The 22,382-nt window shown below is 57.5% G+C and overlaps 1 protein-coding gene and 1 pseudogene across 5 annotated transcripts in view; one reads left to right on the top strand and one right to left on the bottom strand.

Moving 5' to 3' along the window:
* Nucleotides 1–2,021: 2,021 nt before the first annotated feature.
* PLXNB1 (plexin B1) overlaps nucleotides 2,022–22,382 on the bottom strand; it is a 31,141-nt gene continuing 10,780 nt past the window's right edge. For 4 of the 5 annotated variants that reach the window (XM_065933792.1, XM_065933789.1, XM_065933791.1 and 1 more), the window contains exons 12-38: nucleotides 22,111–22,233; nucleotides 21,126–21,248; nucleotides 20,735–20,828; nucleotides 20,476–20,648; nucleotides 20,178–20,329; nucleotides 18,178–18,283; nucleotides 17,854–17,990; nucleotides 17,371–17,547; nucleotides 16,809–16,980; nucleotides 16,397–16,639; nucleotides 13,236–13,412; nucleotides 13,009–13,157; nucleotides 12,396–12,496; nucleotides 12,083–12,300; nucleotides 11,769–11,947; nucleotides 11,545–11,611; nucleotides 11,225–11,371; nucleotides 10,252–10,420; nucleotides 9,852–9,955; nucleotides 9,687–9,771; nucleotides 9,292–9,476; nucleotides 8,986–9,146; nucleotides 8,728–8,875; nucleotides 6,552–6,616; nucleotides 6,335–6,410; nucleotides 5,254–5,328; nucleotides 2,022–3,810 (exon numbers count right to left, since the gene is read on the bottom strand). In XM_065933792.1, the coding sequence (XP_065789864.1) occupies nucleotides 3,706–3,810; nucleotides 5,254–5,328; nucleotides 6,335–6,410; nucleotides 6,552–6,616; nucleotides 8,728–8,875; nucleotides 8,986–9,146; nucleotides 9,292–9,476; nucleotides 9,687–9,771; nucleotides 9,852–9,955; nucleotides 10,252–10,420; nucleotides 11,225–11,371; nucleotides 11,545–11,611; nucleotides 11,769–11,947; nucleotides 12,083–12,300; nucleotides 12,396–12,496; nucleotides 13,009–13,157; nucleotides 13,236–13,412; nucleotides 16,397–16,639; nucleotides 16,809–16,980; nucleotides 17,371–17,547; nucleotides 17,854–17,990; nucleotides 18,178–18,283; nucleotides 20,178–20,329; nucleotides 20,476–20,648; nucleotides 20,735–20,828; nucleotides 21,126–21,248; nucleotides 22,111–22,233 (3,711 nt within the window). In that variant the 3' untranslated portion in view covers nucleotides 2,022–3,705. The remainder of the gene's footprint in view (nucleotides 3,811–5,253; nucleotides 5,329–6,334; nucleotides 6,411–6,551; nucleotides 6,617–8,727; nucleotides 8,876–8,985; nucleotides 9,147–9,291; nucleotides 9,477–9,686; nucleotides 9,772–9,851; nucleotides 9,956–10,251; nucleotides 10,421–11,224; nucleotides 11,372–11,544; nucleotides 11,612–11,768; nucleotides 11,948–12,082; nucleotides 12,301–12,395; nucleotides 12,497–13,008; nucleotides 13,158–13,235; nucleotides 13,413–16,396; nucleotides 16,640–16,808; nucleotides 16,981–17,370; nucleotides 17,548–17,853; nucleotides 17,991–18,177; nucleotides 18,284–20,177; nucleotides 20,330–20,475; nucleotides 20,649–20,734; nucleotides 20,829–21,125; nucleotides 21,249–22,110; nucleotides 22,234–22,382) is intronic. The other variant, XM_065933793.1, reaches the window with a different exon arrangement.
* Nucleotides 21,483–21,806, top strand: LOC136166357 (large ribosomal subunit protein eL36-like; annotated as a pseudogene).

The raw sequence follows: 22,382 nt of genomic DNA, 5'->3' as shown, positions 1-22,382 counted from the left end.
AGCATTAATTTCCAAAACATACAAAGATCTCATACAGCTCAACATCAGAAAAAGAATGCAATCAAAAAGTGGGCAGAAGACCTAAATAGATATTTCACCAAGGAAGGCATCCAGATTACCAACAGGCACATGAAAAGATGGCCAATATCGCTAATCATTAGAGATATGCAAATCAAAACACCTGACATACCACTTCACATTGATCAGAATGACCAACATCAAAAAGTCTATCAACAGTAAAGACACATGTATCCCATTGTTCACTGCAGCACTATTTACAATGGCTAGAACATGGAAGCAACCTAGATGTCCATTGACAGATGAATGGATAAAGAATTTGTGGTACATATACACAATGGGATATTACTCAGCCATAAAGAGGAATAGATTTGAGTCAGTTCTGATGAGGTAGATGAACCTAGAACCTATTATACAGAGTGAAGTGAGTCAGAAAGAGAAAGATAAATATTGTATTCTAACACATACATATATATGGAATCTAGAAAAATGGTACTGAAGAATTTATTTACAGGGCAGCATTGGAGAAACAGACATAGAGAATAGACTTATGGACATGGGGAGAGGGGAGGAGAGGGTGAGATGTATGGAAAGAGTAACATGGAAACTTACATTACCATATGTAAAATAGATAGCCAACAGGAATTTTCTGTATGGCTCAGGAAACTCAAACAGGAGCTCTGTATCAACCTAGAGGGGTGGGATGGGGAGGGAGATGGGAGGGAGGTTCAAAGGGGGATATACGAATACCTATGGCTGATTCATCTTCAGGTTTGACAGAAAACAACAAAATTGTGTAAAGCAATTATCCTTCAATGAAAAAATGAATAATTTTTTAAAAGTCCATCAACAATAAATGCTGGCGAGGTAATGAGGAAATGGGAACATACCCACATCGTGGGTGGAAATAGAAACTGGCACAGTCACTACAGAGAATGTTATGGAAGTCGATCAAAAAATGAAAAATAAAGTTACCATATGGTCCATCAATCACACTCCTGGGCATTGATCCAGAAAAAATGAAGAATCTAATTCTAAAAGATACACTCACCCCAATGTGCATGTTCATAACAGCACAATTTACAATAACCAGCAATGAAAATGTTCCCAAATGTATGGATGAATGTATACAGAAAATGTGGTGTGTGCACGTGTGTGTGCGTATATATACACACATGTATATATATACATACCTACATACACACGGGCCTCCCTGATAGCTCAGTTGGTAAAACTCTGCCTGCAATGCAGGAGACCCCGGTTCAATTCCTGGGTCAGGAAGATCCACTAGAACAGGAATAGGATATCCACTCCAGTATTCTTGGGCTTCCTTTGTGGCTCAGCTGGTAAAGAATCTGCCTGCAATGAGGGAGACCTGGATTTGAACCCTGGGTTGAGAAGATCCCCTGGAGAAGGGAACAGCTACCCACTCTAGTATTCTGGCCTGGAGAATTCCATGGACTGTATAGTCCATGGAGTGGCAAAGAGCTTGACATGACTGAGTGACTTTCACTTTCATATATGCACGCACACACTGGAGTATTACTCAGCCATGAAGAATAAAATAATGCCATTTCTAGCAACATGGATGGACCTTGAGATTTTCATCCTGAGAGAAGTGAGTCAAAGACAATTATCATATGATATCACTTATATGAGGAATTTTTAAGTCATGGAAATGATCCTATTTATAAAATCAAAACAGACTTATAGACATAGAAAACAAAGTTATGGTCACCCAAAGGAAAAGGAGGAAGGGATAAATTAAGACAGAGATTAAAAGATACATATTCCTATATATAAAATAAAAAAGACTTACTGAATAGCATGGGGAACTATATTCTGTATTTCATGAAAACCTATAATGGAGAGAATCTGTATATACATATATATATATATCACCTTGCTGTATTCATGAAACATTACAAATCAACTATACTTCAACAAAAGAAACACAGTTCTCCTGGGCCTTCTAACTGGACAATTACTCCAATATTTAAGTTCTCCAATATGCAAGTTCTTTTAATAAAGTCAGTCTCTCCCTAGACTCCTTAAGGTGTCCCCAGTGATGAGAAACGAAGGTCTCTTGCATGCGAACATGTTTGTGGGAAATATAATATGTGAGGGTAAATGTGTTATCATCCTTTCATTATTTACAAAATAAAAAAATACTTAAATGTAATATGTGAGCGCACTTTTGTGATCTTGATCAGAAAACAATTAGGGAAAGACTGATCAACCTGAATGACAAATGTCTTACACTGACACTGTGGCCAAGACTCAAGTGGGAATCCTTAAGTTGTGTCAGGTTTAGAATGTCCACTTGCAGCCGTGGTGTTTGAATGAAGACAGAAGTTCCTGTCCTACTGCATAGGTTTTGTGTCCTCTGAATCCTTTATTCGAACATTCCGTGAGGGCCGAGACGTCAAAGCGTTCCGTGTGCAGGACGTGTTCCTACTTACGGGCTTCCAGGTGTGCAGTTAATGGTTTTCTCCTCCCCACAGCCCTCACCTACCTCATTGCAGGCCTCCTGGAATCTGCAGAGGTCGGAGCCCCTGACGGAGACATGAGTCTATCGTGGCACCCAAGACGCCTTGACTCAGAAGACAATCCAGTGACAAGGAGCCCCAGAGAATATCGTAGGCTACAGGGGTTCAGGGAGTCTAGAAACTACCGAGGAAAGGAACCCTAAGACCCACTCCGCCTGGAGTTCATGACATTGATGCCATCCTCTCCCAGTTCTTTTCAAAACAAACCAACAGGCACGGAGAAGTGTGAACACGCAGACTGCAGACGAGGCAGGTCTGTGTCAAGAGCCCACAGACCCCTCCACCTGGGGCTTCAGGCCCCCCCAGGCCCATCCTGGGTGGGATCTCACTTCCTTCACAGCAGCTTTGACCCCAGCCAGCCCAGCCCGCCCTGCAGTCCAGAGCCTTCCACAGGGCCAGAGGCTGCAGACCCCACCTCCCCCTGGCTCCTGCCAGGCATGGGCGCCACCGTCCAACAAAGGGAGGCTGGACTGAACCCACATCTCAGACACCAGACAGTGTGTTATCCTTTAATGAAGAACCGGGTGAGTGGGGCCCCCATTCTCCTGCAGGCCCCCCCTGCAGCAGACACTGCTCACTCCTGGCGGCCTTGGTGGCAGGGTGGCCCTGAGGCAGCCAGCCCTGCTGAGGGGTGAGTCGGCGGTGGCCTCGAAAGGCTTTCGTCTCTCGGACCCAGGAACATGGCAGCAGCAAGGCCGGAGGCGGCTGACGAGGTCAGGGCTGATGGAGCGGGAGGGCGGGAGGGGAAGTGGGGCCTCTCCTCCTCTCTCTCTGGATCTCCCCGGGACGGAGGCCAGCGCTCTCAACAGTCCAGTCTCTCCAGGGGCTGGAGGCCCTTCCGGCCCGGCCCTGGAAGCCCTGAGTCCCCGACTCCCTGCAGACTGACGTCACACAGGCCACAGCCCACAGGGTCGCTGGGCGCGGGCGGCCGAGCGGGCACCACGCCGCCAGCCTCAAGGCCCCCCGCCTGCGAGGTGAGTCCAGCGGTGCCCGGGCCAGAGCCACAGGAGCCCGGGAGGCACCTTCCACTAACTCTGCTGCTCAGGCACTACGGGATCTAAGAAGGCGGTCTCTCCCGCGCAGTCCCGGGGCTGTCCAGGCGGGGCTGGGGCACTGCTGGTCCGCGCTCTCGCAGAGCCTACAGATCCGTGACCTTGTTTTCCACGGCCGCCGCGATCTGCTGGAGCCGATAGCCCAGCTGCATCTTCTGGGCCGTGCCGTCCTCCTCCAGGGCAGTGATGATCTGAAATGCAGAGACCAGCTCGACAGGGGGAGGCAGCCTCCTCAACGGGCCTGAGAAACCCTGGGCGCTGCCTCACTCACTTCCTCGGGGCCTGGCTGGAGGGAGGGAAGGGAAAATGACAGAAACCTGGCTGCGGGGTTTTAAAGATTCCCGAGGTGGGCAATGCAGTGCCTGACTCAGGGCCGAGCATTCAGGGCCGAGGCGCATCGCCTCCCCTGGTAAAATCGTTCTCAGTGGAGGCCAGCCTCGCCCACCATGCTGGTTCTCCCCCACAAGGCCCCTGGAAGCCCAGCTCCACCCATCCTGGCTCCCCATCCACCAGCCAACAAGCAAATCTGAGTTCCCACGTGCCAGGTGTAGGGCAAAGAGCGGGGACACAGTGGTGACGACAGATACGATCCCTGGTGTCGCGGGGCTCGTTGGAGGGGAGACAGCTACTGACCAAACATGGACGGGGTGGGGCGGGGCAGGGACAGGAGGGCTTGCTGGCCACGCCTGCATGGGGGGGGGGGCGTGACACAGGCCCGTCTCCCCCACACAAGGCCGTAGACCTGGAAGTCACGCTTGCACACCACACTTTGCTCACTGCCTGTCTCCACTCCAGGCCTGGGCCAGGAGGCAGGATCCTCATCTCTCAAGAGCAGCGAGGCCTAGCCCAGAATCCCCTCTAGAGCCCCCTCACTGGCTCCATCGTGCCCTCACCTGCCCCAGACCCTACGTCCGGACCCTCTTCTCTGCCTGCACCTGCAGCCCAGCCAGGCCCACGCCCACAGAGGTGGCCTACACAGCACACGGCCACGTGAGGCCTCACGTAGGGGTCTGAGCAGGTGCAAGTCAATAAGTTTTAGCCTCTCTGTTGTGTCCAACTTTTTGCGACCCCATGGACTGTAGCCCGCCAAGCTCCTCTGTCTGAGGGGTTCTGCAGGCAAGAATGCTGAAGCAGGGAGCCATTCCCTTCTCCAAGGGATCTTCCCCACCCAGGGATCAAACCCAGGTCTCCTGCATTGCAAGGCAGATTCTTTACTGTCTGAGTCAGCAGGGAATCCTGAACTGAGTGAGTGGTCCATCAGTTGGATTTTTCAGTCCTGCAGGGTATGTGAATTCACTTTACATTCACGGGGGAGTCGGGGAGAGGGACTGAGTCAGTGCAGGGTTGGGGCTGACGTGGCTGCGGTGTGTCCCACCCCAGCACGTCCTGCACACCATCTCCAGGCCCTGGTCGACCCCCAGCCACCCCCGCCACCAGGCCCAGGAGCCCTGCCAAGGGGCCCGGATGCGGAGGGCGGTAGCAGGTTAGAGTCAGGCCGACACCAGGAAGCACATGGCAAGAACAAACACTGCCCGAGCGCACCGCTCTGTGCCTGGGGAGACACGGAGGCCCACACTTGAGCCGCAGAGCCAGCCCCCGCCACGTCATTCTGAGCACGCAAGGGTTCTGCTCACCTGATCATAGTATTTGTTGATGTACTTGTAGAGCTCATGCAGGGCCACTCGGGCCCCCAGCTCTCCGGAGCAGTTCTAGGAGGAGGAGAGACAAGAGGTTTCAGGGCTCAGCGGTGCTGCCGGCCCCTAGAGGAGGCGCAGGACCCCAGGGACGGGGAGTGGGGAAGAGGGGGTCGGGAGGCAGAGGAAGGAACAGAGCCTGGTATCGGGGAAGCGGAGCCCCTCTCTCGACGAGGGGATGCCAGGCTCAGCTGGGCACACGATAGAACCAAAAAGGGCCTCCTTGGTGGAGAGACCCCGGCTCTGCAGTTCCACCAGGCCCTGGGGTCTCCACTGGGGCCCTGCATCTCCTCCCCTCCAGGCTCCGGCTGGCACCCTCTGCACCCCAGGGGACCGCAGAGCCCAACAGGATAGACGCTGCTCACAGCTGTGACCCAGCCCCACTCTGCTCCGACCCCACTCAAGTCTGTACTGAGGTCACACCCGGGGCCCTCCCTGGGGACCTCGCGGAGCCTCAGCCTCCTCTTCAGGACGATGGAGTCGAACTCTCCTAACTTGTAGAGCTCTTCTACGAGTGCAGTGAGAGGGAATCGAAGCATCCCACCCACAGCAACACCCCAACTGTAGCTGCTATTGTTACTGTGGCTGTGATCTTCATCATCTTGGTTTCAGATTTAACATCTTTTATAAATTCCCCAGAGTACATGTCTGGGGGCTCTTTTAGGAGTAGGTGGGGGCACGTCTACGCTGCCCAGGAAGCAGAGCAGTAGGATGTGGATAGGCTGGGCCAGGCGGTCCCGAGGTTCAATCCCCACCTCCTCGCTGCCTGGGAACCATGGTCCACAGACCCTGAAGGGCTGCAGACATCTTAGCACCCAGCTGGGTCCAGTCAGGTGGCAGCTGCTGGGATAAGACCCTGCCGCTCTCTGATGAGATGCTGGGAGCCCTGGTATTTTACAGAGGCAGCGGGAACACTCTTTGGGGGCCCCAGGACTCCCCTGCAAGGGAGCAGTGTGAAGCAGGCAGGCCCCTTGGGGCAGAAGGCCTGTACTCAACCCAAGAAGCAGAAGGAGGGCCGTACCCGAGACAGCTCGGCCAGGATGGAGTTCATTTCTTGATCACTGGCGGGGATGGTCTGTCTGATGTCTGCGTAGTACCTACCAGAGATTACCGGCCCAGAAGTCACTAGGGAAACAAACCCTTCCTTACCCCACCAGGCCCACCCGGGGGGCTCCGCTGTAAACACCCACCCATCCACCCACTGGTTATCTTCCAGACCCAACTCCGTTCCCTCGTACCTTTCCACCATCCGTTTGTACCGGGGAATATCACGAGCATACAGAAGTTTGTTGATGGGGGAGTCCTGGGTGCCAGCAGGTGAGCAGCGAAAGCAAAGGATGAGAGCCCTGTTAGGGTGACCAGCTGTCCCACTGTTCCCAGCACTGCTTCAGTTTTAAAATTAAGTCCCCTGCCTCCCCTGGTGGTTCAGTGGTAAGGACTCCGCCTGCCAATGCAGGAGACACGGGTTCCATCCCTGATCTGGGAAGATCCCACGTGCCTCCGGGCAACGAAGCCCGTGCTCCACAAGAGAAGCCACAGCAACGAGAGGCCCACACACTGCACCCCACTCGCTGCAACCAGGAAAAAGCCCGCACAGTGAGGAAGACCCAGCACAGCCGAAAATAAATAAATAAAATGAACACAAATTAAAAGAAAACTAAGTCCTGAATCACAGGAAACCTCCTCCATCCCAGGCAAGCCGGACCGTTGGTCACCCCAGCTCCTTCCTTCCGTCACCCCTCCCCTGATGTCCCACCTCTGCCATCATCACCTTGAGCTTCTCCCCCTCTCTCTCCAAGGTCATCTCAGCTCCACGTGCCCCCACCCAGACCCGGCAGGGAACCGGCAAGTCGCGTGGAGCCCTAACACTGCTTCTCCATGTGCTGTCCATTCTCCACGGACTCATCTGAAAACTCAGAAAACTAACCCGGAAATTTAATTATATTGCCCCAGACCATCTCACTCGTGCATGGCTGAGCTGGGATTTGAAGCAGGTCTCTCTCTGACCAGGGCCCACAATCTAACAAGACCAGACACATCCTCTACCACCGCCCTGGGCTCCAGTCCCAGTTCTGTCCCGGGGGCTGCGGACAGCATACTTCCGTTCTCGGGACCTGCTGCCTCATCCTACAGCTGCAGGGAGGGCAGGTCAAGACTGCACTGCCTGCTGAGAGCCAGGGTCTGAGACCAGATGCCTGCTTCTCAGCCGCTCTCTGTAGGAGACCACTTGGCATCCTGGTTTGCACGATTCCTGACTCACCCAGGAAGCACCTGCAGTCCTGCCAGGAAGCGGGGACTGTGTGAAGATCAAACGTCAGAACCCGGACACCAGAGAGGACACACCCTGGAGGGGACCCCTGGGTCCTGGTGTGGCCCTGTGGGTCTCAGCTCATCGTGGTCAGAGTGATGAGAGCTCACAGACCAAAAAACGGCTCCCAACAGACAGCTCTACGGATTGGAGCCTTCCATCTCGTTTCTTCATTCAGGGCTAGAGACAGATCTCTCAAGAGGTCCCAGGCCAACTGCGGCCCAGGGGACCAGGCTAAGCAGAGTCCAATCACAGGCCTGAGGAGTCACGAGGGTCCTCCCCGCCAGGTACCTGTGCAGTCCCAGTGGGGACCCTGTATCAGTCACGGATTCTCTGGGTTCTGACAACTGTTGACAACTTGCCTACACCCTTTGCGGCCCCAGGCAGCCGTGGTCACCTCCCGCTACGTGCTTCCCGGCTCCCCTATCCTCACACCCCTGCTCGCCTGGCCCTCCCTGGACTCTCCCCCTCGTACTGCCCTGGCTGGTGGAAACCTCCTCTGCTGCCCTTGGAATCCAGCACCCCAGGCAGCCTGGAGATGCTCACGACAGCCAGCGGCCCAGGGGTCGGAAGGTACCCCTCCTTCTTCCTCATCCCCTACATCCAACCCACAGCTCCTGCCCACCCAATACCCTCTCGTTCCAGCTTGAACACAGCCACTCCTCATCCCAGGGACAGCACAGCTTCTGCTGGACGCCGGCTCCAGTCCGTCCACTGGCGACTACTGGGAGGCTCCGCCTAACTCTCAGGTCTGACCCCCCAGCCCTGTCCCCAGGCCCTCAGTGGCTCCCGCTCACCCTCAGGGTGACCCTCGCCAAGTGGCCCTGGGCTCCTGCCACACCCACCAGCACCTGCTGCCTTGTCTTGACCTTGTGAATCGGCACACGTGGCCCCGGCCCTCGCTACATCACAAGGCTGAGGCACGGCCACCTCCCAGGGAGCCCAGGGACAAAGCCCGGCCTGGAGCCGGGGTCAAAGGCCTCCCACATCCTCCTCCCTGACATCCTCCAGAAAGCCCAGAATCTGCGAGCGCGTCCAGCACAGTCCATCCCCGGCCAGGCCGCCCCACCCCCCCACACCCTGCCGGCCCACCCCGACCGGCTCACCCGGCCCAGCTTGTGGTCAGCCAGGGTGCAGGCGTCCATGAAGGTCTGGGCGATGACCAGGAGCACCGCGTCCATGTTGTCGGATGTCTGCACGTCGAAGACAAACTGCGGGTTTTTGATTATGTTGATCCAGAACCTCAGGGGCAAGCTGCAAGGGGCGGGGCAGGGGGGAATGGCAGGGTGGCCGATGAGCAGCATGCCGGGAGGCAGGCGGGGACCCCACCCCGAGCAGGCCCACCCGGCCCGCCCCGCCCCCACCTGTTGGTCTTCCAGATGTGGACAGTGTCCTGGTCCGAGATGCCGTGCTGCTGGGCCTGCTCGTCCAGCAGGTCGAAGAAGTACTTTATGGCGAGCGGCACCGGGCGGCTGGTGCTGAGAATCACCTGGAACAGGTCATCCACGAACTTCTGCAGCGTCCCCTGTGGGCGGGTGGCGGGACCACAGGAGGTGCGGTCAGCAGGGGACCTCGGCCCGGCCCGGCCTCAGCCGCCCAGTGACTCCACGCGAGCCCCGCAGAGCCCGCCCCCATCCCGCTGCCGGTCCCGTCCGCGCCCTGAGCGCCACCTTCATGGACAGCAGGCGTGTCAGGTAGATCTCCGGGATGGCCTTGGCCCGCTCCCGCTCCCCGCCCCGGAGGCTGCCCCTCCGAGGCCTGGGCGGCTCCGGCTCCTCGCTGGGCTTCACCAGGTGCCAGGGCCGGATGCCCCCCTCGTCCACATCCTCCAGCATCGGGGTCCCTGTGCCGAGACCTTACAGCTTGTCACCCCTTGTCTGTGCCCCCTGCCCTAGGCCCCCGGGGTCCTGCCAACACCCAGCAGTGTGGGGGCACTAGCCCCCCATCCAGTGGACGGGAAGCCCACCCTGAGACCCAGAGGACCTCCTCCCATTACTGGACACCGGGCAAACCAAGGGCAGAGGACTGTGATGTGGGGAGGCGGGGCCAGGGGATGGGTACTCACTCTCTCCTGGCACGTAATCCTGGCTTTCCCGGAGGACGTGCTTGGTGAGGCAGGGTACCAGGGCCACAGTTGCTCCATCGGGGACCTGCTGACCACAGTTGGTGACCTCGCCGCCAGCCCGCCCCCCCGCGCCCCCCACCCCCGCTCAGCTCCCGCCCCTCCCACCTTGTAATGCTGCAAAGTGTTCAGGCGCCTCCACAGACCCTGGATCTCAGAGGTCACGTCCTCATCGGAAAGAATGAGATGCCCGGCCACCCCAGACCGCCACTCTGCAGAGACAAGGCAGGCTCGGTCCAGCGCTTTCGGAACACCCTCCCTGTAGCGGACGCTGTCCCCTCTTCTGAGAAGCACTGGCCCCTCTGTGAGGAGCAGCCTCACCCAACTTCTCGGAAGAGCAGAAACAGGGGCCCCTCACCAGGCAATAGGTCATCCCTGCAGAGATGCTGCAGAGCCACATGCTGCAGAGCCACCCTCCCACCCCCGGTGATAAAATGACCCTGCAGAGCGGATCTAGGGCCAGCCCTAGCCTTGGGGTACCCAGACCACCCTTCCCCTCCACCCTCACCGACATCCAGGGTGCGGGGATCTGGCCGCTGGGCAAGGGGCACTCCTTTATAAAGCTGATCCAGCATTTTCTCCTTGGCCTGGGAGATGGTGTCACAGTCCAGGACCTTCACGGGCACACCCTGGGCTTCTCCCGCTCCATGCCCCACAGCCAACAGCGCGTTCAAGGTCTGTGCATGACATGTGGGAGCAGTCAGGGCTCACAGCACACAGGGGACGACCAAGATGTCAAGGCCAAGGACGGGGACAACCCGTGAGGAAGCCACTGCCTCTGACCGCCAGGCACCACAGTCACCCACTCGTGTCTCTTCACCTGCCTGCCTCCCCACAGACGGCGGCACCCTCCACCCTGCACCCAGCACGCTAGCGTCTGTTGCGTGAATAGCAGAAAAAAAATGGGAGAGCACCAGTCCCTCTGCACTCAGATCCCCAGGCTCCTTGGCTCAGCCGGTCAGGCCGAGGAACCTAAGAAAACCTAAGAAAACCTGCGTAAGAAGTGGAATCCCTGCTAGCTGGCCAGAGGAGCAGGTAGGAGGTGGAGTCTGAATGGGATTTTCCCCAAAGCAACTCCACACAGGGCACGGAGGGGAAAGCAAACCCAGAGGGAAAGGATGGGCAGGTCTGCCAGGGTGACTCCCAGCCTGATGGGCTCAACCGCACCCCTGGCTGAGACATGGGCCGGGCAGACACTCAGGCCCCGACACAGCAAGGACCTGGGCTGTCGGCTCCTGAGACCCTGACTGTGGGTACCCTGACTCCATTCCAACCCTGGGGAACCTCTGAGCCCCGAATCTTCAAGGTCTGGCCCTCAAGCCTCTATCCTGTAGCCAGCTGGAAGTTAGGCTGGCTCCAACCAGATGCAGACAATCACACGTGGTCGCCCTGATCACCCTCACGGGAGACTGACTCATCAGCAGGCAGGTATGCGCACGCGCGTGCATGTACAAACACACACACACCCCACACTCTCTCACCAGGGGCCGGTACTCCACATCCTCTCGGAGCAGGCGGTTGTCATTCAGGGTGTATTTGGCTTTGCCGGTCACACTGTCTACTGGCCCTTTGTCCACTTGATGCTTAATTCCACGGAAAAGCATGTACAAAGGCTCCCCTACTGCATCCTGGGGAAGCAGCAGGCAGTTAGGGCTCCCGGGGCGGATGACAAGCACGGGGGAGGGACAGGATGCAGGCCACAGAAGGCTAAAGGTGACTTGGGACGGGCTGGGCAGGGGCGTGCGGGTCAGAGTCCCGACCCTCCCTGGAGGGGACTCCCGTCCGCCTCTGCCCCGCTCACCCTCACGAAAGTGTAGAGGCAGATGGACATCCAATTGGTGAGCAGCTTCTCCACTACAGTCTCTGTCCTGGGATGACAAGGAGGAGGGGAAGGCAGTCAGCAGGTGGGAGAGGAGGCCCAGGGTTGTCTATTTGGCAGACCCCAGACACGGAGGGAATGACTCAGGTCTTGGCTCCCGCTGTCCCCGGCCGCCCGGCCCCCAGACTGCTGGTGGACACACGGACCTGCGCAGCATCAGTTTGGGATTCTTGGCCACGTACTGGGCCACCAGGTCACTGAGCAGGGTGCGCAAGATGTCGGTGAAATACTCAAGCTTTCCATGCAGCGCCACGGTGAGCAGAGACGCCACGTAGGCGCGGTCCCGGGCTGAGAAAGTGCGCTGGCTCTCCAGGGTGTGGATGAACTGGCGCCAGGGAGAGGGGACAACGGGTGGGCAGATTCAGAAACGGAAGAACTGAGAAGGGGCGGGACCGGAGGGCTCGGGGGCTCCCTCCCCACCCCTGGAGGGTCGGGCCGGAGGGGCCAGAGGGGCTGGCACCTTGGTCAAGAAGAGCTTGCTGTTGAGTAGATTGGACAGCTGCCCCAGCCCCTGCTCCACGGTGGGGCGCCTGCTCTCAGGCACACCCAGGTCCCGATGCAAGGGCGACTCCTGGTGCCCAGGGAAGAAGACCCTCTCGGCATACACCTTGTAGTCGAGGAAGGGGATGCCGCTGCCCAGAAGGTCACTGGTGAGGTCGGTCATCTCGGTCATCAGGTCTGTGGAGCAGAAGAGGCAGGTGTGGGCGCAGATCCCAGGAGACGGGAGCAGGCTGGGCGCGGAGCCCTGGGGCGCGGGGCCTAGGCAGCCTCACCTGTGAACTCCTTCTTGCAGCGGTCCCGCACGCTGCTCTCCAGGTTCTCCAGTTGGATCTGCACTTTCTTATAGTCCCTCAGGGCCTGCTTGCTCTTCCTCCTGCTCAGCACCAAGGTCAAGGCAGGGAAGGCCAGGGTAGGCCTGAGCCCTTGCAGGGTCCCACCAGGCCCGGGCCCACCCCAGTCTAACGCAGCCATGCCCAGCAAGCCAGGGTCTAGTTAGAATAATTCAGCCTGTCCCATTTCAGGCAAGTCACTCCCACCCGTGACCCAGCCGAGCCCAGGGACCAGTAAACTGTAACAGGGCCAAATCTGGCCCCCCGGCCGGCTTTTGTAAATAAAGATTTGTTGGAACACAGCCACGCTCGTGTGTTTGTAGACTGTCTGTAGCTGCTGCCAGGCTGGAATGGCAGAGTTGAGCCACTGCTTCTGAGACCGCCTGGCCCACAAAGCCCAGAATAGTCTCCTGCCCTTTCTAGGAGGCGTTTGCCACCTCCTAGACCCCTAGGAAGGGTCTAGAAAGGGGTTTGCCTAGAAAGGGGTCTACTGTGCCCCTTCCCAATCCAACCACCCTGCTACCTGCCCAGCCCAGCCACACCTGGCTATACTCACCTGTACATAAGGACAATGATGATGACACCCAGAGCCAGGAGAGAGGTGCCCACTCCCAAGCCCACCTGGGCTGCCATGGGAAAAGCCACGGGGCTCTCGCCATCATACTGCACGTGGCCGAGGGAGAAACGAAGGTTCCCCATCTGCACCTGCAAGGGGAGCCCCCTGTGAGCGCTAGTTCAGCGCACGCCCAGGGCCCGCCCCAGCCCAGCACTTTGCCCACTGACCGTGAACTCGGGCAGGGCATCAGGTGCCTCCCAGAGGGCGTGGTGCCGGGGGAGGGGCTGCTCCATGGGGGGTTCGCAGTATAGGTGGTGCCGGGTCAGCGTCTTCACCACACACAGGCCATCGCCAATCATGGCCACCACCTCCTCCTTGGACATCGCAAGGTCCAGATTCTCCCCCTGGAACACGGGGTCACTGATCGATCACTCAGAACTCTTCCCTAAAGGGAGGAGCTGATGGTCACTCAGATCCTATCTCCCCGAATGAGGGAAGGACAGTCCCGAGACCCACCCGCAGGAGCAGGGTTCACGGTGTCTCGGCGCTTCTTGCCCTGCACATGGGTGATAACCTCATGATGTTTTCCAAGCTGCCTCCTGACCTTTTCTGCCCCTCCCTAGCCTTCCTCTTCCTGGAAAAGTCTTAAACTTCTCCAGAGCTAAAAATCTGAAGAATAGGACTTCCCTGGTGGTCCAGAGGATGGGAAGCTGCCTGCCAATGCAGGAGACATGGATTTAATCCCTGGTCCAGGAAGATTCCACATGCAGCGGAGCAACTAAAGCCTGTGGACCACAACTACCGAACCCCTGTGCCCCAACTACTGGGGCCCACGTGCCATGCAACAGGCGTGGGGGGAGCTTGTGATGAGAGGCCTGAGCCCCGCAACCACAAAGAGTGGCCCCCACTATCTGCAACTGGGGGGAGCCTGTGCAAAATAAAGAAGACCCAGCACAGAAAACTGGTCAACCACTTGTAAAAGAATGAAACTAGAACACTTTCTAACACCATACCCAAAAATAAACTCAAAATGGATTAAAGATCTAAATGTAAGACCAGAAACTATAAAACTCCTAGAGGAGAACATAGGCAAAACACTCTCTGACAAAATCATAGCAAGATTCTCTATGACCCACCTCCCAGAATATTGGAAATAAAGGCAAAAATAAAGAAATGGGGCCTGATTAAACTTAAAAGCTTTTGCACAACAAAGGAAACTATAAGCAAGGTGAAAAGACAGCCTTCAGAATGGGAGAAAATAATAGCAAACGAAGCAACAGACAAAGAATTAATCTCAACAATATACAAGCAATTCTTGCAGCTCAATTCCAGAAAAATTAATGACCCAATCAAAAAATGGGCCAAAGAACTAAACAGACATTTCTCCAAAGACATACAGATGGCTAACAAACACATGAAAAGATGCTCAACATCACTCATTATTAGAGAAACGCACATCAAAACCACAATGAGGTACCATTTCACACCAGTCAGAATGGCTGCTATCCAAAAGTCTACAAGCAATAAATGCTGGAGAAGGTGTGGAGAAAAGGGAACCCTCTTTCACTGTTGGTGGGAATGCAAACTAGTACAGCCGCTATGGAGAACAGTGTGGAGATTCCTTTAAAAACTGGAAATAGAACTACCATATGACCCAGCAATCCCACTCCTGGGCGTACACACCGAGGAAACCAGAACTGAAAGAGACACGTGCACCCCAATGTTCATCGCAGCACTGTTTATAATAGCCAGGACATGGAAGCAACCTAGATGCCCATCAGCAGATGAATGGATAAGGAAGCTGTGATACATATACACCATGGAATATTACTCAGCCATTAAAAAGAATACATTTGAATCAGTTCTAATGAGATGGATGAAACTGGAGCCCATAATACAGAGTGAAGTAAGCCAGAAAGAAAAACACCAATACAGTATACTAGCGCATATATGTGGAATTTAGAAAAGATGGTAACGATAACTCTATATGCAAGACAGAAAAAGAGACACAGATGTATAGAACAGGCTTTTGGACTCTGTGGGAGAAGGCGAGGGTGGGATGATCTGAGAGAATAGCATTGAAACATGTATATTATCAAGTGTGAAACAGATCGCCAGTCCAGGTTTGATGCATGAAACAAGTGCTCAGGGCTGGTGCACTGGGATCACCCAGAGGGATGGGATGGGGAGGGAGGTGGGAGGGGGATTCAGGATGGGGAACACATGTAAATCCATGGCTGATTCATGTCAATGTACGGCAAAAACCACTATAATATTGTAAAGTAACTAGCCTCCATTAATATAAATAAATGAAAATAAAATATCATTCATGGAATGCCTTAAAAAAAAAAAAAGAAGACTCAGCACAATCAAAAATAAATATAGGGACTTCCGTGATGGTCCAGTGACTGAGATTCCGCGCTCCCAATGCCAGGGGCCCGGGTTCCATCCCTGATCAGGGAACTAGATCCCACATGCCACAACTAAGAATTCACATGTCACAACTAAAGAATCTGAATGCTGCAACAAAGACTGAAGATCCTGCCATGCCACAACTAAGACCAGGTGCAGTCAAATAAATTCATAAATATTTTTGAAAAATAAATAAATATAAATAATGCTTTTAAAAAGGATGCAGTGATCTGTGGGGGAAAAAAAAAAGAGGAATCCACCTGCCAATGCAGGGGACATGAGTTCAAACCCTGGTCTGGAAAGATTCCACATGCCGTGGAGCAACTAAGCCCACATGGCACAACTTCTGAGCCCGTGAGACCCAGAGTCTGTGCTCTGCAACAAGAGGAGCTACCGCAATGAGAAGCCCACACACTCCAACTAGACAGATAGCCCCCACTTGCTGCAACTAGAGACATCCCAGGAAGCAACGAAGACCCAGCACAACCAAAAAAAAAAAAAAAAAACACACACATTTAAAAAGTCTGGAGAACATAAAGTTGGGCCCAAATCCTGCCCAGGGACCTAAAGAAGCAGAGCCCCTGCTGGCTCAATGGGTGGGCAATGATGGGCTGTCGACCTATGGCCTTTCAGGGTCCCCACCTACTGCGTGTGTCAGAACACGCACCAAGTATCTGTCCGCTCGAGACAGGCTGCCACATGGCAGTCAGCCCAGGCACGTGTTGTGTACCTGGCCGCCACAGCGCGTGCCAAGCCATTTGCATACTGTCATTCAGACACCTGTCACCGAGCGTGTCGGGACCCAAGCCCCGGCCAGGTGTGTCAACCAGGCACCCCACCACCAGCCCCCTCAGCAGCCGCCGGGCCCACGCCCCGGCCCCTGCTCTGCGGTTGTGCCGTCCCTGCCACACACAGCAGTACCGCCCAGCAAAGTGAAGGGTCTCGGGGCCCCACCCAGCCCCATCGGAAGCAGTACCTCCACCGACAGCACACTCCCGGGCTTGTGCCGGAACGGCGCGCTGGGGTCCTCGGGGTTGAGGGGCTGCAGGGTGGGGTCAGCCTCATAGGAGAAGGGCGTGGGGTTCAGGGTCGCAAAGTCAAAGACCAGGTTGTCAAGGATAAATTCCACACGGACCCAGGGCTCCTCGGGCAGGCCTGGGAGGGCCGGCGTGCGGCACGTGATGAGCTGGGAGGAGTTCACGTGGCAAGGCTCCTCAAACTAGGGCAGAGGGAGGAAGGATGGGGAGAGATCGCTGAGGACACAGCGAGGGAGGCCAGCAAAGGGGGAGGTCACAGCCTCCACTGGTGCCCGCCCCCCACGGCCATCCAGGGCTGAGCTGGGTGACGGCGAGCCCAGAGCAGGCGGGAGACGCCCATGGGGGTCTTACATGAAGGCCGCCACAGGAGATGCCGGGGGAGCACGCTGTCTCTGGGACCACTCGGCGCCTCCGCTCAGGCCCCGGGCCCGGCCTTGATGCTCTCGTGGCCACGGTCACGCGGATTCTTGGTGTCTGTACCACGTCTAAATTCTGGCCACAGACCCGGATCTCACGGCCTCCGCTGAAAACACAGCCCAGGAACCACTCGTGGCTCATGAGAGCCTCGGGCGCAGCCCAGGCCCCGACGTTAGGTCAGCCCCAACCCAACCCCAAAGAAGGGGGTGACCGAGGACCACATGGTTGGATGGCAGCACCAACCCAGTGGACATGAGTTCGAGCAAGCTCTGAGAGATGGCGAAGGACAGGGAAGCCTGGCGTGCTGCAGTCCATAGGGTCGCAAAGAGTCCGACACAACTGCGCTACTGAAGAACACACCCATAGCCCCATGACCCCTCTCCCCACCAGCACCGGGGGAGATGAAGGCCCTACTAGAGCCCTGCAAAGCCCCGAGGACTGGAGCTGCAAAGACCTCGCTGCCACAAGCTACACAGCCGTGCCCTTGGCCCAGCACCTGAGAAAGCTCTTGGTGGGACTGGCAGACGTGACATTGGGGTCCGACGTGTACTCGAACTGGCTGTGCTGAAGCCTCCGCTCGGCGGCCCCAAACCACACAGCCACAGGGAGCGTGGCAGGCGTGGGGTGTGGGCTGGTCTCACATCGCAGCTGCTCGGGCTGCTGCTCCAGCAGCCTGGGGAAGGGAGGGAGCAGGGGTAAGCAGGCCGGGCCAAAGCGGGCACCGGAGTGGGGCGGGGGATTGCAGGACAGACCTGCTTGGGCCTCAGCTCACTGCCCTTCGGAGCTGACTGCCGTCTCCATGGGTGACTCCGGAGACTGCACACCACCACCCCCTGCCCCCCAGCAAGGTCGCATCAGGAGGGGCTGGCTGCCTCCCGACTCGGTCCCCGTCCCCCTTTCTCCTCTCCCCAGCAGGCCACCCGCTCCATCTTCTCCCCGGGGCACAAGGACGGTTGCAGGATGAGGAACCGGCCCTCACAGGTGACAAGGCTGGTCGCCCACCACCACTCGGATGTCCTCCAGCCGCCCGGTCAGAAGCTTGGAGCCGTGCAGGGTGAGGCTGGTACCCCCAGCTCTGGGCCCTCGGGCCGGGAAGACGGACTGCACCTTGGGGTCCTGTGGGAAGGGGAAAGGGAGATAGAGTCAGGCCGGAGGCCAGAAACGGGGAGGCAGAGGGAGCCGGACGTAGATCAGAAGGCCCTGGGGTGGGGCGCCCCAGGAAGGCGAACCAGGCGGCAGGGAGGAGCCACGTGAGGGGGTGGCCTGTCAGCAGCGAGTGGGTGGGGACTGGGCAGCCGGGCACCTGGTAGGCAAAGTCGTGCTCTGAGACGCCGCGTCCTCTTCCTGGTACCTCCACCGTCACGGCGCCTGCCACCTCCTCCCTGCTGGCCCCGGTGATACACACGAGGCTGTGGGCACACGACAAGCTGAGGTGCTGGGCCACACTGAGGACCCCTCAAACCGACCCGGCCGCCCCCTCCCTGCCCCACTACGTCAGGTGGTCCCCCTGCTCCCGATACTGACAGATTCTTCTCCTGGTTTGGAACAAATTCCTTAACAGCTTGCCAGGAGGCTCTGCCATTAAATCTGAGAATTAATATTCGTGGTTCGAACCTTCAAGTTCAACTCCAGACCCCTCTGAGGAGGAGAATTTCTCTCTCCATGGGGCACAGATTTACCAAGGGACCCTGTAATGCTGGGGGCAGGGGTGAGCTGAGCGTTGAGCGGGCCTGGCTGGCGGCCTTCACCGCGGGGCACAGCATCAGTTACAAGGTGGTGATACCTTGGGACTTCGCTGGTGGTCGAGTGGTAAAGAATCTGTCTTGCAACAGAGGGGATGCCGGTTCATTCCCTGGTTGGGGAACTGAGATCTCACAGGTCTCAGAGCAACTAAACTCGTGCAATGCAACTTCTGAGCCTGCACACCACAACTAGAGAGTCCACGAGTCCATGAATCACAATGGAAGATTCCAAACACAGCTAAATAAGTTTGTGTGTGTGTGGGAGTGTTAGTCACTCAGTCATGTCCAACTCTTTGCAACCCCATGGACCATAGCCCACCAGGCTCCTCTGACCATGGAAATCTCTAGGCAAGAACACTGGAGTGGGTTGCCATGATCCTCCTCCAGGGGATCTTCCAAACCCAGGGGTCGAACCCACAGTTCCAGCATTCCAGGCAGATTCTTTACCATCTGAGCCACTAGGGAAGCCTGTAATATGTGTGTATATATATACATATATTTAAAAAAAAACAAAAACACCAAGGTGATATAAACTTGACTCCCCCCTAAAAAACTTCCGGATGCCTCTAGTCAGGTCTGGGGTTGGACGTGAAAGGAAAGTGAACAATCTAAGAAATGTAAGTTCTCAGCCAGGAAACAGAAGTAACTGGGCCCAATTACTCTCCAGAATGTGAAGCCTGCAGTGGCTGGACTCTGACATCATCACGGTCACTGCAAACACCCCCAGGGAACAAAACAACTGAAGTGTGAACTCCCCAGGAGAGGCTGGAATGCATTTTGATCACTTTGTACATCAGTCCAGAAACGACTTTAGTCTCGTGGTCCTGGGATCATTAACAGTCACCCCAAACTGTTAGTCACGGTACATTTAGTACGTTCCGGAGGCAAGGACAAGCTCTAGGAAAGTCTTGTTGAAAATCAGACCATGGGGCCTACAGATGCAGACCTCTGCAGGAAGTGGGGGAGGTGGTCTGAGGATCTGCCCTGGGGGTTTTGGACCCACTCTCCAGGAAACCCTGACATCCGGCGGGTTGGGGACCTGTGGTTTAGAGATGTCTCCTTGGCCTCGTTCTGGGTACCTCTGGGACCCTGTAACTACCAGCCTGTAAGCCACAAGCTCCGGGAAGGTGGCAGGGGTCCGGGAGCCCGGTACTCAGCAAATGTGTCACAAGTCAACCTTCCCACTGAGGAGCCCGCCCGGGGCAGTGCTTGGGGAAGAAGAGCCAGAGGGTGGGAAGGTCAGCCCCGGAGCACAGCTGTCTGGGATCCGAGGCGGCTGCTGCCACAGCTATGTCCATAGTCACTTGGAAAGCCAGCTAAGAACACTGAGGCTGAGCCGGGAAGCAGAGCCGCCTGTCAGCTCTGGGCAGGGACTGGGCTGCAGGTTCGTGCACCAAGCCAAGGCCTCCACAGCAACCCCAGCCCTGAGACGCTGTGAGCAGAGCCAAGGGAAGCGGGGAGCGGGGAGGGCAGACGCGCTGCGGGTGGACGGCGCTCAGCCGGAAAGCCAGCCGTGGCGCCCACGGGGTGCCCCCTGCCCCTCTTGGTGCAGCCCGCTCACCTGCTGGACACCTCGTACTCCTGGGCGTCCACAGCACAGGGCACTCCAGCCACTCTGACCGTGTCCTGCACGTCCAGCACGTGCTGCCCCAGGTTGGAGCCCCTGATGGTGACCCGGGTGCCGCCGTCTACAGGCCCGGTCAGTGGCTCCACCTGTTCCAGGACAGGGATGGTCACCTCCACACACCTGGTGACCCCTGGCAGCCTTGAGAGATAGCCCCAGCCTCTCCCACCTTTCCGCCCCCTGAACCCACAGCAGCCCCACACCCTCGAAGGGATGCACTGGTATTTCAACTCACCGAGTGGATGACGGGTGCTGGGCACTGGGTGACCACAGCCTCGGCCTTGCCACAGGCCTCCCGGGCCATGCATTGGGGACGCTCCCCCTTGCACCACACGCAGCCGTACTGGGGCAGGGCGGTTTGGCAGCGGCTGCAGTCCTCGTGGCCCACGGAACAGTCATACAGCACCACTGCGGGGTGGAGAGACGAGAGTGACAGGCAGGCCGGGAACAGCCCTGTTGCCTCCAGCCGGTCCCCACAGCCCCAGGTGTCTCACCGTGCAGCCCGTCCACGCTGTCCACGCGCAGACGCCCGGCCCGGCGCAGGAACAACCCCACGTGGAGCTCTGGCTGCAGAGCCTCATAGCTGAGCTGCAGAAACGGGAGTGGGGTCAGAGCCCGGGGTCAGGGGAGCCACCGAGCCTGAGGAGAGGGTGGCCAGAGAAAGGACCAAAGTGTGTGTTCCCTTTGTGGGAACACAAAGGTGGAAGTCAGAGGCGGGGTACAGGATCCCCCGGGGCACAGGGTCAGAGGGCAGAGCTGGGGTACCAGGACTCCCTCGGGGTCACGTGGTCAGAGTGGGCTGGGGTGAGCGCGGCGCAGCCAGCGAGCTCGGTAGCCGGCCTGTGGCCCACGTGCCCTTGCCCGCCCAGGACTCAGGGTATGCACCTGGTGAGGCTGGCACGTGACGTGGCACCGGGTATCTGGAGGCGGCTCACACTCGACCCGGGCCTCCACCACCACCTCCCGGCCCTCCAACTCCATCACACACTCATGGTCTCCTGGGCTGTCCTGGGGGCAGAGGACACGGTGGCGGGGGCAGCCTCAGGAGCTGGGCCTGGTGAGCCCCGCAGAGCCCCCAGCACGGTCCCTGGGCTGGGATCGAGACTTGAGGTCACGCCTCCCCCTCCTCCCCGGGACTTGTGTTCAGCTCGCCGACAGCCAAGGCGGCCACTGCTTCCTTCTCTGGCGGCTCAGACGGTAAAGAATTTGCCTGCACTCTCGCACGGCAGCCCCTGAAGGATAACAGCCGTGGCTCTGCGCTACCCCGTGGCCATGGGCCTCAACAAGGGCCACGAGGTGGCCAATGACGTGAGCGAGCCAAGGCATGCTGCTGCCGCCGCACACGACTCAACAAACACACCCAGTTCACGCGGGACACGGCCCGGGAGGCGTGTGGCTTCGCTCCTTATGAGCAGCGGGCCAGGGAGCTGCTCACGGTCTCCAAGGAGAAGCAGGCCCTCAAGTTGATCAAGAAAAGGGTGGGGACATGCATCCGTGCTACGATGAAGAGAGGGGCTGAGCAACGTTCCAGCCGCGATGAGGAAAGCGGCAGTCAGGAAGGACTGAGCCCTGCCTCTCTGTGCACAGTAAACTGTTCCAAAATAAAAAAAGGATCTGACTGCAACAGCGTAGACCTGGGTTCGATCCCTGGGTGGGGAAGATTCCCTGGAGGACGAAATGACAACCCACTCCCGTATTCTCGCCTGGGAAATGCCATGGACAGAGGAGGGTGGATGGATGTAGTCCACAGGGTTGCAAAGAGTTGGACACGACGGAGCAACTCACACACACACACACACACACACACACACACACTCACACACACACACACAGGAGGCCACGGCAACACCCGTACACGGGCCACACGCACCTGAAAGAGGCGGAGGTTCCGGCCCAGCAGTCGCACTTCTCGCTGCACGTGGACCGGCATCAGGCTGGAGCCTTGCACGCTCTCCACACAGGGGCAGGAGGCTGCCCCCCAGGTCGCTTCCTCCTGCGGCCCCAAGCGCAAGGCGGTCTATGGCGCCCGCCCGCCGTCACAGTGCCCCCTCCCCAGGCAGAACCCCGGGGAGCCCGGGCCAGTGCGAGGCGGTAGACCCCACCTCCGCCCCATCCCTCACCGGCAGAATCACGAGGTGGGCC

This window comes from Muntiacus reevesi, chromosome 4, assembly GCF_963930625.1.
Source record: "Muntiacus reevesi chromosome 4, mMunRee1.1, whole genome shotgun sequence".
NCBI classification, from domain to species: Eukaryota; Metazoa; Chordata; class Mammalia; order Artiodactyla; family Cervidae; genus Muntiacus; species Muntiacus reevesi.
The sequence above is the reverse complement of the archived record's forward strand: the minus strand, read 5'-3'. Positions and strand labels throughout refer to the sequence as shown.